At 40.9% G+C, this 17,819-nt stretch overlaps 1 protein-coding gene across 8 annotated transcripts in view; it reads left to right on the top strand.

Annotated features, from left to right (window-relative positions):
* The window catches only part of LOC139758482 (uncharacterized), a 102,776-nt gene that overhangs the window by 13,204 nt on the left and 71,753 nt on the right, over positions 1 to 17,819 (top strand). For 3 of the 8 annotated variants that reach the window (XM_071679957.1, XM_071679959.1, XM_071679955.1), the window contains one exon: positions 7,665 to 8,556. The exons of 3 other annotated variants lie outside the window; for them this stretch is intronic. In XM_071679957.1, coding sequence (XP_071536058.1) covers positions 8,317 to 8,556 — 240 coding nt within the window. In that variant the 5' untranslated portion in view covers positions 7,665 to 8,316. Of the gene's footprint in view, positions 1 to 7,664; positions 8,557 to 11,025; positions 11,597 to 17,819 lie in introns of those variants that run through there. 2 more of the 8 variants (XM_071679962.1, XM_071679965.1) reach the window with 2 other exon arrangements.

Here is a 17,819-nt window from a genome sequence, read left to right as displayed (position 1 = left end):
GGCCTCCTTTCTTCTTGTTTAGTGCTACTAGAATCACTAAGGTACTTATTTCTTTACATTTTTTTTCCATTTTGATTTTACTTCACTTACATACACATATCTCAAGTGTTCCTTCTCATCTCTTTGGTCATCCAGTGATCTTCAGTAGACATTGTCTGTAGGAGTTACTCTGTACACTTGACCTGCATTTTGGCATTTACTTGGCTTGGTCTTCAGAGGTCTTTTTCTATAGTTTGGGCTGAGTTGAGTTGTTGGTGAACTTAGGGTCAAGTGAATTGCTGCAATGTGTTTTATCATGTATTTTGCCTGACCAGAAATTTATTACTATAGCTACTAATTATGTTTTATGTTGTAAATGATTTCTTGTTGGAGTCAGTGTTATTCACTGATGATTTTCTTGTAACAGCAAATATATAAAGCTTTTTAGAAGTACCAGCTGCATCAGTCAGACTCATAGTTGTTGAGGTCAGATACATGCTAGTAACACTGCCTTCAGGTGTACCCTACCTCGTCTTAGTATGCTTCAATATCAGAGGAATCATTGTCCATTAAAGAGTTCTCCACATGATCCAAGGGCAGATCATCAAATAATTCAGGATCATCATCTGCTTAGCCCTCTAAATCAAGCTAATGGCCAGCCAATTTCCGTCCAAGAAAACTCACAAGAATGTACTGTCACTGGGGAGATATTATCACTCTGCCAATTTGGTAACTACTAGGCCTGGTGGATGGCCTTGAAAGAGAGGTACAAAACTCATTGCATATGTTTATGTATAGAAGAGTTGCTTTCCTTTGTATATTTACAACAAGAGGTGGTACAGGGTTAAGTATTAACTTTGTCTATATTCCTTGAAAATGTGATACTAATCAAATCTGTCACTCATATTTTGGGTTACATTCTCGGGCAACATATCAGAATTATGCAAGCATTTTGTTAACAAACACGATAAAAACCATTCCTAACGATTAGAAAAACAGTAACACTTAACATTAAAACATATGTAAATAAAAGGCTCCATAATTGACATATCTCAAGAATCTTTCTTCGGGTCTTCAAAGACTCTGCTTTCTCTGTAAGTGAGAGCACACAGATCCTCCTGTTATATGCTTTACCGGGTTCTTTGCAAAATGATGGAGTTACACTCATAGGGACCTGTTCAAATGAATGTTGAATGAGTACTGTTATTGAATCCCATGTTATATGGGGTTATGTTCATGATTAAGTATTTTCCCAATCAAGTTTTTACTTTTGGATTAGGCCTGAAACATAATTTATCAACAGTATCCCACACTCTTTGTCATGATGTAAATTGGACTTCAAGAACTGTTGCCATTTCATTGGTAAATCAGATGACATTCATTGTGACCGAGAATGTTGGTAAAAAGGGTTTAAAGTGGATGATTATGGTGGTAGAGTTGGAAGGACTGAATTGTTTGTAAAGCCTTCCAGAGAAAGTTTCTCCATTTCATTATGACGTGTTGAAAAAATTGGTCATTATGTTACATATTCTAATGTTTTCAAGTTAGGTAGATTTTACCTGAGAGGGAGTGCAGTAACCTTTCCTCATCATCCACTGTTAGTTCTTTCTGGTCTTTAGCTAAGGGCGTGTCTACAACTTCTTTTGCTCTACCTTTCCTTCACTTTTTCGTTCTGACAGTACTGTAGCTGTCTCTTCCATAGACGAAGCTACTCTTTGGTTCCTGTTTCTCCTCATACTCCACCTTGGATGATTCTAACATTCCTTGACCCCTGATGCTCATCTCACTAACCCTATGCCTCTTTTCGTGATCTCTTTTTGGACTGTCCGGAAAGTGCTTCTTTCTTTGGTTAAAGCATGGCTTATGGTCCTGATGGCCTTCATACTCCACCTTAGATGATTCTAACATTCCTTGACCCCTGATGCTCATCTCACTAACCCTATGCCTCTTTTCATAATCTCTTTTTGGACTGTCCAGAAAGTGCTTCTTTCTTTGGTTAAAGCAAGGCTTATGGTCCTGATGGCATCCATCTCCATGTACTGAAAGAGAATGCCTCAGAACTTGCACCTGTGCTTGCTCGTCTGTTCTGTTTCTGTTTAAAAACCAAAACTTTTTCTTCTTGGAAGCATGCATTGATACATCCCATCCTTAAGAAAGGTGACTGTTCTGACCCCTCTAACTATCATCCTATTGCTTTGACATCTACTATTTCCAAAGTCTTTGAATCCCTCCTCAACTCCCATATCCTTAAACACCTCAAAAATCACAATCTTCTCATTGATCACCAGTATGGCTTCTGTAAAGTGAGATCCACAGGTGATAATCTTTCACTCTGTATGGTTTTACCATACAAAATCTGTACTTTCACTCAATTTCCTTTCAAACACCATTACCTTACTTGCATTTACCTTCAACCTTTTCTGCTTACAAACTTCACATCACAAAAGACACCAACAACCTTCTGCAAGTCCTCTTCACTGTCTGCAAACAACACTGCCACCATATTAACAACCATACTCTGTCTCTGCACCCCTTTTCCCTAGCTTTGCTTTTATCTCTCTTATCACAGCTCCCTTTCCACTTCCAGGCCCCACAAAACTTTCCATGGTTTACCCCAGACGCTTCACATGCCCTGGTTCAATCCATTGACAGCATGTCAACCCCATATACCACATTGTTCCAATTCACTCTATTCCTTGCATGCCTTTCACCCTCCTGTATGTTCAGGGCCTGATCGCTCAAAATCTTTTTCACTCTATCCTTCCACCTCCAGCTGTCATAAAAGCTGCATACAACTTTGTACCTTTTGCTAAAAACTTTTCTATGGTCATCTTTACTACAAAAATCTGATCTGCACATCCTCTAACTTTCCTAAAACCCCCTTGCTCTTCACTTATTCTGCATTCTGTCAATTAATATTCTTTCATACACTTTCCTAATACTTAACAGACTTATTCCCCTATTATTGCTACATACATCCTTTGCACCTTTTCCTGTGAGTAAAGGAACAATAATAGCTTTCAACCAGTCCTCATGCACAACCTTCTGTTTTTATGCTAAATTACATACAAGATGCATCCACTCTATCACACTTTTTTCCTCCATACTTCAGCCTTCCAACTGTAATCCCATCCACTCCAGGTGCCTTTCCTACCTTCAGCCTCATTATTGCCCTTCTTACCTCCCTTTTTTCTGTAGGCCCCTGTACTTGTATCCTCTTCCTTCCCTCCTCCATACCCTTGCGTGTAACAACTGCTGCTTTCCCTTCTCCCACATTCATCAGTTCTTCAAAATACTCTTTCCATCCTTTTAGTGCAGATTTTTTATGTTTACAGTCATTGTAGTTAGTTGTCACGGGCACCAAATGTTCATGGTGTTTTCCCTTTTTATGCTTATCACACCTTTTGATTACTTGGTCACTGCCTGCCTGTCCAAGGTAAAGGCACACTTAGTCAAGGCATTAAGAAATTTGGTTCCTGTGTTCTCATGCCATTGCAGTATTTTTTGTTGTACAAAGGCTTGTCTTTTTGTAATCCATTAAGGCAGAGAAGACTACTGTTAGAGCTGCATATGCTAAGATGTTATGGAAACAATGCTAAAATGCTGAATATGACAAGAGCATAGGAGAATGATTTGAACCTTTTGTATGCTCCATATTTGATGAGGTGATTCATTTGATTTCAGATCTACTCCTACAGCAATTTCCTTCTGATTCAGATTAGTCTTTATATCTGCCTGGGTGTATACAGCCATGGGAGCAAGGCCACATACCCCATGCCCCCCATTATACTCTCAACTGCCACATTACTCACTTTTGCATTTAAATCATCCATCATTAGTACCTATTCTCTTGCATCTAAACTGCAGTCGCACACACTCATTTGCACCCAAAACACTTGCATGTCATCATCTTTCTTCTCATGGCCAAAGAGAAAAGCATTAACAGTCATCCATCTCTCACAGTCTGCTTTCATTTTTACCCACATCAGTTGGAGGTGGAAGGATGGAGTAAAAAAGATTTTGAGCAATCAGGGCCTGATCATACAGGAGGGTGAGAGGTGTGCAAGGAATAGAGTGAATTGGAACAATGTGGTATACTGGGGTCAACATGCTGTCTGTGGACAGAACCAGGGCCTGTGAAACTTCTGGGGTAAGCCATGGAAAGGTTTGTGGGGTCTGGATGTGGATAGGGAGCTGTGGTTTCAGTGCACTACACATGACAGCTAGAGACTGAGTGGGAGTGGGTGAGGAGTGGGATGTATTTAGGGAAGCATTCATGCCATGTGCATGTGGTATGAGAAAGGTGGGAAGTGGGCAGATTAGAGAAGGTTGTGAGTGGTGGGATATCGACAATACTTACAAGGAAGGAGCACAAATGACTGGGAAATATATAAGAGAAAGTGGTGGGAGATCATGAGGAAGATGCACAGGTTGAAAAAGAGGGCAAATGAGAGTTGGGGTGAGAGTATTATTAAGCTTTAGGGAGAATAAAAAGATGTTTTGGAAGGAGGTAAATAAAGTGCATACGACAAGAGAACAAATGGGAACATCGGTGAATGGGGGAAAAGATAACAGGTAGTGATGGTGTCTCCCAGCTGCTTCATATACTCCGGTTTAGTCCATTGATGGCACAGCATATATATGTATATATATTAAATGACATCACTATAACCCTGGTCTTGTGCATCAAAACCACTAACACACTCATTCAGCTGCTCCCAAAACACTTGCCTCTCATGATCTTTCTTCTCATGCCCAGGTGCATATGCACCCATAATCACCCATCTCTCTCCATCAACTTTCAGTTTTACCCATATTAATCTAGAATTTACTTTCTTACATTCTATCACATACTCCCACAACTCCTGTTTCAGGAGTAGTGCTACTCCTTCCCTTGCTCCTGTCCTCTCACTAACCCCTTGACTTTACTCCCAAGACATTCCCAAACCACTCTTCCCCTTTACCCTTAGGCTTCGTTTCACTCAGAGCCAAAACATCCAGGTTCCTTTCCTCAAACATACTACCTATCTCTCCTTTTTTCACATCTTGGTTACATCCGCACACATTTAGACACCCCAGTCTGAGCCTACGAGGAGGATGAGCACTCCACGCGTGACTCCTTCTAATGTTTCCCATTTTAGAAAGTTAAAATACAAGGAGGGCAGGATTTCTGGTCCCCCGCTCCCGTCCCCTCTAGTCGCCCTCTACGACATGTGGGGAATTCGTGGGAAGTATTCTTTCTCCCCTATCCCCAGGGATAATATATATATATATATATATATATATATATATATATATATATATATATATATATATATATATATATATATCCCTATCCCTGGGGATAGGGGATTAAGAATACTTCCCACGTATTCCCTGCGTGTCGTAGAAGGCGACTAAAAGGGGAAGGAAGCGGGGGGCTGGAAATCCTCCCCTCTCGTTTTTTTTTAATTTTCCAAAAGAAGGAACAGAGAATTGCGCCAGGTGAGGGTATTCCCTCAAAGGCCCAGTCCTCTGTTCTTAATGCTACCTCGCTAACGCGGGAAATGGCGAATAGTTTAAAAAATATATATATATATATATATATATATATATATATATATATATATATATATATGTATATATATATATATATATATATCCCTGGGGATAGGGGAGCAAGAATACTTCCCACATATTCCCTGCGTGTCGTAGAAGGCGACTAAAAGGGAAGGGAGCGGGGGGCTGGAAATCCTCCCCTCTCGTTTTTTTTTTAATTTTCCAAAAGAAGGAACAGAGAATTGGGCCAGGTGAGGGTAGTCCCTCAAAGGCTCAGTCCTCTGTTCTTAACGCTACCTCGCTAATGCGGGAAATGGCGAATAGTTTGAAAGAAAAAAGATATATGTATATATATGTATATGTATATATATGTATATATGTATGTAGCATTTATGGATCTGGAGAAGGCATATGATAGAGTTGATAGAGATGCTCTGTGGAAGGCATTAAGAATATATGGTGTGGGAGGCAAGTTGTTAGAAGCAGTGAAAAGTTTTTATCGAGGATGTAAGGCATGTGTACGTGTAGGAAGAGAGGAAAGTGATTGGTTCTCAGTGAATGTAGGTTTGCGGCAGGGGTGTGTGATGTCTCCATGGTTGTTTAATTTGTTTATGGATGGGGTTGTTAGGGAGGTAAATGCAAGAGTCTTGGAAAGAGGGGCAAGTATGAAGTCTGTTGGGGATGAGAGAGCTTGGGAAGTGAGTCAGTTGTTGTTCGGCTGATGATACAGCGCTGGTGGCGGATTCATGTGAGAAACTGCAGAAGCTGGTGACGGAGTTTGGTAAAGTGTGTGGAAGAAGAAAGTTAAGAGTAAATGTGAATAAGAGCAAGGTTATTAGGTACAGTAGGGTTGAGGGTCAAGTCAATTGGGAGGTGAGTTTGAATGGAGAAAAACTGGAGGAAGTGAAGTGTTTTAGATATCTGGGAGTGGATCTGTCAGCGGATGGAACCATGGAAGCGGAAGTGGATCATAGGGTGGGGGAGGGGGCGAAAATTTTGGGAGCCTTGAAAAATGTGTGGAAGTCGAGAACATTATCCCGGAAAGCAAAAATGGGTATGTTTGAAGGAATAGTGGTTCCAACAATGTTGTATGGTTGCGAGGCGTGGGCTATGGATAGAGTTGTGCGCAGGAGGATGGATGTGCTGGAAATGAGATGTTTGAGGACAATGTGTGGTGTGAGGTGGTTTGATCGAGTAAGTAACGTAAGGGTAAGAGAGATGTGTGGAAATAAAAAGAGCGTGGTTGAGAGAGCAGAAGAGGGTGTTTTGAAATGGTTTGGGCACATGGAGAGAATGAGTGAGGAAAGATTGACCAAGAGGATATATGTGTCGGAGGTGGAGGGAACGAGGAGAAGAGGGAGACCAAATTGGAGGTGGAAAGATGGAGTGAAAAGGATTTTGTGTGATCGGGGCCTGAACATGCAGGAGGGTGAAAGGAGGGCAAGGAATAGAGTGAATTGGAGCGATGTGGTATACAGGGGTTGACGTGCTGTCAGTGGATTGAATCAAGGCATGTGAAGCGTCCGGGGTAAACCATGGAAAGCTGTGTAGGTATGTATACTTGCGTGTGTGGACGTGTGTATGTACATGTGTATGGGGGGGGTTGGGCCATTTCTTTCGTCTGTTTCCTTGCGCTACCTCGCAAACGCGGGAGACAGCGACGAGGTATAAAAAAAAAAATATATATATATATATATATATATATATATATATATATATATGCAAAATGTAAGAAATAATTTAGAAAACTGAAACTTCTAGCTGGAAATGAAATGAAAAATGAATGTCACATAATGGCTCAACCTCTGGCTATGGAAAAGTATGAACTATGTATATGTGTATATATGTATATGTCTGTGTGTGTATATATATGTATACGTTGAGATGTATAGGTATGTATATTTGTGTATGTGGAACGTGTGTGTATATACATGTGTATGTGGGTGGGTTGGGCCATTCTTTCGTCTGTTTCCTTGCGCTACCTCGCTAACGCGGGAGACAGCGACAAAGCAAAATAGGTATAGATAAATCAATATATATATAAAAAGAGAGTCCCCTCTATAAGTCGCTCTGTCATAAGTTGTCAGTGTATTAGGAAAACTAAGTCACATTTCAAATAGTTTTGCACTAACACCTTTTTCCAACAGAAGCAGAGGGGATCAACACAATCTAAACCTCCACACTGGCTGGGTCACTAGTGCCTTTGCTCACAACTTCCAGTCTGTAAGCATTCTAATGGATGTACATCATGAGTGCTCTGGGCTTTGATATACTTTATTGTGTTATATCCCTGTGATTGTACAACCATGAGCAGAAAATCTAGTGGCAGTGAAAAGTTGTTTTGTATTTGCAAGAGGCAGTGTAGAAGTGTTGCTCTTGATATGAAAGTTGATGTGATAAACCACAGTAGGAATGATGAACGGGCTTTCGATATTGTACACCATCTTGGCTTGCCTCCAACCACCGTGCGTACTATCGTAAAGAATGCTGACAAGATTATGGCAAAAGTGAAACATACAAAACAGCATTCAATGGTGAAAATCACCGGGCAGAGAAGCCATGCTATTGAGACAATGGAGAGGATGCTGGCTGATTGGCTGGATGATCTGCAAAGAAAAATATACAAAAAGTCTTGACGTCATTCAGTGAAAGGCACTTAGCTTACATTAATACTTGACGAAAGAGGGGGAGAAAGCTGCACAAGTAAAGAAACATTTAATGCCAGCCATGGCTGGTTTCACCGTTTCCAGCTATGCTGTGGATTAAAAAAAAATACATGTGCAGGAGGAACCAGTGAGCATGGTCACAGAGGGAGCTGTAGATTTCCAGAATACTTCAAAGATAATCAAGGATGAAGAATGCAAACCTCAAAAAGTCTTTAATGCAGATGAGACAGGACTTTGTTGGAAGTGGGTGCCATCAAAAAGCTACATTTCTCACAATCACCAAAAAAGTGCCCCAAGTTGTACGGCTTCCAAAGACCCCCTAACTCTCTTGCTTGGCAGGAATGCCTTTAGAGACAACCAGTCCATTTCCAAGGTAAGAATATTTAAACATTTCTTTTTTATTTGTTTTTATTATTTAGTTGTTACATATGTGCATTTCTTATTGGTTCTATGTACATATTTGTAAGTTAGGTGTTGCTGGATATGTTTCAAGAACATTATTTCAAGCTAATTACAGAAAATTCCCCATTATATGCTATTTTGCTGTCGTGTTTTTCAGGGAAGTAACCCTGACAGATATTGATGACCCTTGGCATACACTTTTGTATGGATATTTACATATATTATGTATGTATGTATGTATGTATGTATGTATGTATGTATATTGGAATGACAAGGTATACAGAGGGTGTATTCTGTGGGCTTCCCCTCCTCAAGTCCCCCATTCAGTTCAGGTACAGAATGGCTCTTGGTGGTAACAGAACTATTCGTGGACCATGAGGGACAGTAAAATTGCTTGTTGTGTGTGTGAAGGCCTTTACATTTACAAACACAACAATGAGTAAGAAATATACTCAACATTATAGAGTGGTTGAAAGACTCCAAAATGAAAAATGGTAGAGAAAAGTAAGAGAAGGGTGACAAAATGTCTTGTCCATTGTTTGCTAGACTTAGTGACATTGAAAGACACAGCTAAACACAAGAAAGCAGAAGAGCCATTCACTACTCAAAGACAAACCACATTTCCGTTTGAAAAAGTGATTGATGATGCGTGATTGATGATGCATGGGAGACATAAGGAAATTTATCACTTTTCATTGCAGAACACTGTTCATTACGTGTTGTTGATCATCTCAGTGAGCTGTGCAAAGCATGGTATGCAGACAGTAAAGGATGCAAGAATTTCAAGTTAAAAGGGTGGAAGTGTTGTGCAGTTGTTTGCAGTTTGATTGCCCTGCATTTTACCAGTGACTTGAAAAGTGATAGAGACAATCAAGTTTAGCCTCTTAATTGATGAGAGTAATGACATAACAGCAATAAAACTATTAGGTATCGCTATTTGGTTCTCTTCTGAAAGTAAGAAGATTGTAGTGATTTTCTAGGACCTTATTGAGCTGACAGACTGTAATGCTAATGAGAAATGTGATGCCATCAAGAATTCCCTGAAAAATATTGGGTTGTAGTTACAAAACATTGTTGCAAGTGGCACCGACAGTGCCTATGTGATGACAGGTGTTAAAAGTAGAGTGTATGCTAAACTCAAGTTATAGATTCCTCATCTGATCTTGATCAAGTGTGTGTCATTCTCTACAGAGAGCTGTGTCTCATTCTGCAGTATTGTCTCCATAGGAACCTGGATTTTATGATCAGAGAAACCTACAATTGGTTCTCCCGCTCTGCCATTCACCAAGCAAGGTACAAGATCTTTTCTTTGGTCAGTGATAGTCAAGCTCCATTGAAATGAATATAGCTAAGCCAGACTCGATGGGGAAAGGTGTTACACAGCTCAGATTCTCTATGACATGTTTTGTGACAAGAAAAATTATGTCTTCCTGATATTCCTGAAGTATATTCTTGGAGAAGTTCAGCGTGTAACTGAGAAATTTAAAGCAGAGGTACAGACAGGATCCAACCAAATTGCTAGGTGATCTTATTCAACTTATTGATTCCATAAGTTCTAAGGTTCACATCCCAGGCAGAAAATTAAAGGGAGAACTACTTAGACCCACATTCGTTCGTGGGGTAAGAGTTTGAAAATATGGCACAGTGTAAGTTAACTGATGAAAAGGATATTCCAGGAAGATGCATACAGTTTGTAGTGGAGTTGATGAAACAGCTTCGTCATCGTTTGTCAGTGTCTAAGTGTTACAGTCATTGTCATCAATGAGTGCAGTTGAATGTCTTCAACCCATAAAGCCTGGAATTAGCTAAGATGACAAATAACGAAGAAATTCTCACGCGCATTGAGTTTCAGTGGAGGAAGCACCATGTATTATGGAAACACCAGCATCTTAGCTTTGTTGGCTGAAATTGGCATCCATGCACTCTGGGCTGAAATAGCCTCGTTCAGGGATGCAACAGGAGAAAATCCCTTCAGTGACCTCTCTGAGTTGGCCTTGACTGTGCTGACATTGCCTCACTCCATCGGTGATATAGAGCGTATCTTTAGTCATATGAACATCGTGAAGTCAGAGCCTCGAAATAGACTACTAGAAGCATAAATGCAATACTATGAAGTATGGACTAAGAAGTGAAACTGCTGTTACGACTAGAAACTGCCTAAGGAAGTTCTGAAAGACATTGGGTCACTGAAAGCACACAAATCGCAACGGCAACCAGGACACTCATAGATCACAAGTCTAGAACCTCATCTAGAATAATGTTCAATGTTAAAGCAGTCATTCGTACCTGTTATTAATAATTTGGCTCGTCAAAAAGCAGAAATAATTCGAAGAGCATTTTTTTTTTGTCATAGTAAGTTTAGCGCTTTTCAGGACTGAATCTAGCGCTATCTGAAAATTTGAGTTGGCAACTCTGCTCACGTTGGGTCTCAGGCTGCCTTAAGCGATTGTCGATAGAGTTGTGTACAGTGTTTCTTCTGCTACTTCAGAATTGTAACTTTATTGATTTAAGAATTTTGCAATCCTTGCAATTCGAAATGGCATCAAGTGACAGAGGAGTTAAAGGAAAGCGTGTGAAGTTCAATGTGGCTCAGAAATTAGAGCCAATTGGGAAATTAGAACAAGGCGTCTCAGTAGCTTGTGTTTGTGGAGTTTTTGGCAAAAAACAATTGTTTCTGATATTCGTAGATCAAAGGCCAACTTGCAACATTTCTCTTTTAAATACACTGTTGATAGCTCTAAATGTGGTTGTGTTGTGGGGAGTTGAAAACGCACAAACATTGCACAAGATAAGTTAGAAGAAGCTGTGTATAAGTAGTGTGTTCAACAGAGGTCTAGTGGTGTTTTTGTACAGTCTCGAGTTGAAATCTGCATGTGAAACTCTTGGGAAATATATTGGGACACTGTTAAAGAAAGTGATTGGCTGTGGCGTTGTAGAAAAATGTATGGTTTTGTGAATAAAACCTGTAGTGAATCTTCAAGTGCAGACACTTCACTACACTGTCAAAAACGGTGAGTGAATATTACATATTCGCGATTATGATATAATCTTATATTGTGCATTACTGCATATTGTAGTAAAAAAATGGCCCATTGGTTACATTCGATTTAACGGACTTAAGGCATTATCGGACCCCCAGTCCTTACTAGCACTTTCATAATGCTCTCCAACAGCAAGGTAGTGGTTAGAGTCCTTGCTGTTGGAGGGCATAATTTACATATACACACATATACATACATGCTCATACACGTACATATCTATACTCGTCTTAATCCATCCCCTGTGCCAGCCAGCCCCACGTTTAACAGCATCGCCACCCACTGCATCAGCAAGGTAGCGCCATGAAAACAGACAAAAAAGGCCACATTTGTTTGTGCTCTCTCTCTAGCTGTCATATGTAATGCACCAAAACCACAACTCACTATCCACATCCAGGTCTCACAGACCTTTCCATGGTTTAGTCCAGACATTTTTTATGTCCTGGCTCAGTCCATTTACAGCATGTCGACCCCAATATACCACATTGCTCTAGTTCACTCTATTCCTTGCACACTTCTCACCCTCCTGCATGTTCAGGCCCCGATCTCTCAAAATCTTTTTCATTCCATCCTTCCACCTTTAATATCTGCTTTAGACTATGTAACTTTTGGGTTGCTGTTCTGGGGCTTTGTAATTCTGTACACTGGATGTTCAGAATTTTCTCATATCTGACTCCTTAAAAAGGAATTCCTTGGCACTTTTTTTTTTTTCAAATGGCTAACTAGTGATCACTGTAGATGAGGTGATACATCATTGACCACAAAACATTTCTATTAGGGTTGAATATTCCATATCATATGCAAATCTTTTTGGATTGTAAAAAACTTTTTCTCAAACATTTATCTCTACTTACAGAAACAAAAATATTATAGACAAAATTAGACATGTTTTGATACCCCATTGATTACTGTTAGCCTTAAAGTACTGCCTATCATTAACCTAGATCTAAACATAAAGATTTCACGCCCATGATAAGAAAATTTGAATATGCCACTCACAGTAAGTTAGAGATTTTATTATTATTAATATTTTGCTTTGCCGCTGTCTCCCGTGTTAGCAAGGTAGCGCTAGGAAACAGATGAAAGAATGGCCTAACCCACCCACATACACATGTATATACATACACATCCACACACGCAATATATACATACCTATGAATCTCAGCGTATACATATATATACACACACAGACATATACATATATACACATGCACATAATTCATACTGTGTGTCTTTATTCATTCCCATCGCCACCCCGCCACACATGAAAATAACCACCCCCTCCCCCCAAATGTGCATTAGGTAGCGCTAGGAAAAGACAACAAAGGCCACTTTCGTTCACATTCAGTCTCTTGCTGTCATGTAATAATGCACCGAAACCACAGCTCCCTTTCCACATCCAGGCCCCACAGAACTTTACCCCAGACGCTTCACATGCCCTGGTTCAATCCATTGACAGCACGTCGACCCCGGTATACCACATCGTTCCAATTCACTCTATTCCTTGCACGCCATTCACCCTTCTGCATGTTCAGGCCCCGATCACTCAAAATCTTTTTCACTCCATCTTTCCACCTCCAATTTGGTCTCCCACTTCTCGTTCCCTCCACCTCTGACACATATATCCTCTTGGTCAATCTTTCCACACTCATTCTCTCCATGTGACCAAACCATTTCAACACACCCTGTTCTGCTCTCTCAACCACACACTTTTTATTACCACACATCTCTCTTACCCTATTACTTACGCGATCAAACCACCTCACACCACATATTGTCCTCAAACATCTCATTTTCAGCACATCCACCCTCCTGCGCACAACTCTATCCATAGCCCACGCCTCACAACCATATAACATTGTTGGACCCACTATTCCTTCAAACATACCCATTTTTGCTTTCCGAGGTAATGTTCTCGACTTCCACACGTTCTTCAATGCTCCCAGAACTTTCGCCCCCTCCCCCATCCAATGATTCACTTCCGCTTCCATAGGTCCATCCACTGCCAAATCCACTCCCAGATATCTAAAACACTTTACTTCCTCCAGTTTTTCTCCATTCAAACTTACCTCCCAATTGACTTGTCCCTCAACCCTACTGTACCTAATTACCTTGCTCTTATTCACATTTACTCTCAGCTTTCTTCTTTCACACACTTTACCAAACTCAGTCACCAGCGTATTCCCTGCGTGTCGTAGAAGGCGACTAAAAGAGGAGGGAGCAGGGGCTGGAAATCCTCCTCTCTCGCTTTTTTTTTTTTTTAATATTCCAAAAGAGGGAACAGAGAAGGGGGCCAGGTGAGGATATCCCCTTAAAGGCCCAGTCCTCTGTTCTCAACGCTACCTCGCTAGTGCGGGAAATGGCGAATAGTATGAAAGAAAAATATATATATATATATATATATATATATAATTTTTTTTTTTTTTCGCTGTCTCCCGTGTTTGCGAGGTAGCGCAAGGAAACAGATGAAAGAAATGGCCCAACCCACCCCCATACACATGTATATACATACACATCCACACACGCAAATATACATACCTACACAGCTTTCCATGGTTTACCCCAGACGCTTCACATGCCCTGATCCAATCCACTGACAGCACGTCAACCCCGGTATACCACATCGATCCAATTCACTCTATTCCTTGCCCTCCTTTCACCCTCCTGCATGTTCAGGCCCCGATCACACAAAATCTTTTTCCCTCCATCTTTCCACCTCCAATTTGGTCTCCCACTTCTCCTCGTTCCCTCCACCTCCGACACATATATCCTCTTGGTCAATCTTTCCTCACTCATTCTCTCCATGTGCCCAAACCATTTCAAAACACCCTCTTCTGCTCTCTCAACCACGCTCTTTTTATTTCCACACCTCTCTTATCCTTACGTTCCTTACTCGATCAAACCACCTCACACCACACATTGTCCTCAAACATCTCATTTCCAGCACATCCACCCTCCTGCGCACAACTCTATCCATAGCCCACGCCTCGCAACCATACAACATTGTTGGAACCACTATTCCTTCAAACATAGCCATTTTTGCTTTCCGAGATAATGTTCTCGACTTCCACACATTCTTCAAGGCTCCCAGGATTTTCGCCCCCTCCCCCACCCTATGATCCACTTCCGCTTCCATGGTTCCATCCGCTGCCAGATCCACTCCCAGATATCTAAAACACTTTACTTCCTCAAGTTTTTCTCCATTCAAACTTACCTCATATATATATATATATATATATATATATATATATATATATATATATATATATATATATATGTGTGTGTGTGTGTGTGTGTGTGTGCTGAAAAAGGACTGGTGATTGGGAATACCTGGTTTAAAAAGCGAGATATACATAAGTATACGTATGTAAGTAGGAGAGATGGCCAGAGAGCGTTATTGGATTACGTGTTAATTGACAGGCGCGCGAGAGAGAGACTTTTGGATGTTAATGTGCTGAGAGATGCAACTGGAGGGATGTCTGATCATTATCTTGTGGAGGCTAAGGTGAAGATTTGTATGGGTTTTCAGAAAAGAAGAGTGAATGTTGGGGTGAAGAGGGTGGTGAGAGTAAGTGAGCTTGGGAAGGAGACTTATGTGAGGAAGTACCAGGAGAGACTGAGTACAGAATGGAAAAAGGTGAGAATAATGGAAGTAAGGGGAGTGGGGGAGGAATGGGATGTATTTAGGGAATCGGTGATGGATTGCGCAAAAGATGCTTGTGGCATGAGAAGAGTGGGAGGTGGGTTGATTAGAAAGGGTAGTGAGTGGTGGGATGAAGAAGTAAGATTATTAGTGAAAGAGAAGAGAGAGGCATTTGGACGATTTTTGCAGGGAAAAAAATGAAATTGAGGGGGAGATGTATAAAAGAAAGAGAGAGGAGGTCAAGAGAAAGGTGCAAGAGGTGAAAAAGAGGGCAAATGAGAGTTGGGGTGAGAGAGTATCATTAAATTTTAGGGAGAATAAAAAGATGTTCTGGAAGGAGGTAAATAAAGTGCATAAGACAAGGGAGCAAATGGGAACTTCAGTGAAGGGCACAAATGGGGAGGTGATAACAAGTAGTGGTGATGTGAGAAGGAGATGGAGTGAGTATTTTGAAGGTTTGTTGAATGTGTTTGATGTTAGAGTGGCAGATATAGGGTGTTTTGGTCGAGGTGGTGTGCAAAGTGAGAGGGTTAGGGAAAATGATTTGGTAAACAGAGAAGAGGTAGTAAAAGCTTTGCAGAAGAAGAAAGCCGGTAAGGCTGCAGGTTTGGATGGTATTGCAGTGGAATTTATTAAAAAAGGGGGTGACTGTATTATTGACTGGTTGGTAAGGTTATTTAATGTATGTATGACTCATGGTGAGGTGCCTGAGGATTGGCGGAATGCATGCATAGTGCCATTGTACAAAGGCAAAGGGGATAAGAGTGAGTGCTCAAATTACAGAGGTATAAGTTTGTTGAGTATTCCTGGTAAATTATATGGGAGGGTATTGATTGAGAGGGTGAAGGCATGTACAGAGCATCAGATTGGGGAAGAGCAGTGTGGTTTCAGAAGTGGTAAAGGATGTGTGGATCAGGTGTTTGCTTTGAAGAATGTATGTGAGAAATACTTAGAAAAGCAAATGGATTTGTATGTAGCATTTATGGATCTGGAGAAGGCATATGATAGAGTTGATAGAGATGCTCTGTGGAAGGTATTAAGAATATATGGTTTGGGAAGCAAGTTGTTAGAAGCAGTGAAAAGTTTTTATCGAGGATGTAAGGCATGTGTACGTGTAGGAAGAGAGGAAAGTGATTGGTTCTCAGTGAATGTAGGTTTGCGGCAGGGGTGTGTGATGTCACCATGGTTGTTTAATTTGTTTATGGATGGGGTTGTTAGGGAGGTGAATGCAAGAGTTTTGGAAAGAGGGGCAAGTATGAAGTCTGTTGGGGATGAGAGAGCTTGGGAAGTGAGTCAGTTGTTGTTCGCTGATGATACAGCGCTGGTGGCTGATTCATGTGAGAAACTGCAGAAGCTGGTGACTGAGTTTGGTAAAGTGTGTGAAAGAAGAAAGTTAAGAGTAAATGTGAATAAGAGCAAGGTAATTAGGTACAGTAGGGTTGAGGGTCAAGTCAATTGGGAGGTAAGTTTGAATGGAGAAAAACTGGAGGAAGTAAAGTGTTTTAGATATCTGGGAGTGGATTTGGCAGCGGATGGAACCATGGAAGCGTAAGTGGATCATAGGGTGGGGGAGGGGGCGAAAATCCTGGGAGCCTTGAAGAATGTGTGGAAGTCGAGAACATTACCTCGTAAAGCAAAAATGGGTATGTTTGAAGGAATAGTGGTTCCAACAATGTTGTATGGTTGCGAGGCGTGGGCTATGGATAGAGTTGTGCGCAGGAGGATGGATGTGCTGGAAATGAGATGTTTGAGGACAATGTGTGGTGTGAGGTGGTTTGATCGAGTAAGTAACGTAAGGGTAAGAGAGATGTGTGGAAATAAAAAAAGTGTGGTTGAGAGAGCAGAAGAGGGTGTTTTGAAATGGTTTGGGCACATGGAGAGAATGAGTGAGGAAAGATTGACCAAGAAGATATATGTGTTGGAGGTGGAGGGAACGAGGAGAAGTGGGAGACCAAATTGGAGGTGGAAAGATGGAGTGAAAAAGATTTTGTGTGATCGGGGCCTGAACATGCAGGAGGGTGAAAGGAGGGCAAGGAATAGAGTGAATTGGATCGATGTGGTTTACCGGGGTTGACGTGCTGTCAGTGGATTGAATCAGGGCATATGAAGCATCTGGGGTAAACCATGGAAAGCTGTGTAGGTATGTATATTTGCGTGTGTGGACATATGTATATACATGTGTATGGGGGTGGGTTGGGCCATTTCTTTCGTCTGTTTCCTTGCGCTACCTCGCAAACGCGGGAGACAGCGGCAAACAAAAAAAAAGAAATTTATAATATTATATTATTTTATTATGAATTTTTGTTTTTTTTTTTTTTTTTTTTGTGTTGTTGGTTGGAGGTGAATGCGCAGGAAAGAGTTTGGAAAGAGAGGCAACTATAAGTATGTTGGGAAGAGACTTGCAAGTGAGTCAGTTGTTGTTCCTGTGATACAGCGCTGGTGGCTGATTCATGTGAGAACTGCAGAAGCTGGTGACTGAGTTGGTAAGTGTGTGAAAGAAGAAAAGTTTTAAGATAATATTGAATAAGAGCAAGTTATAGGTACAGTAGGTTG

Source organism: Panulirus ornatus, chromosome 30 (genome assembly GCF_036320965.1).
Source record: "Panulirus ornatus isolate Po-2019 chromosome 30, ASM3632096v1, whole genome shotgun sequence".
NCBI lineage: Eukaryota > Metazoa > Arthropoda > Malacostraca > Decapoda > Palinuridae > Panulirus > Panulirus ornatus.
This window is presented reverse-complemented; position numbering and strand designations above follow the sequence as displayed.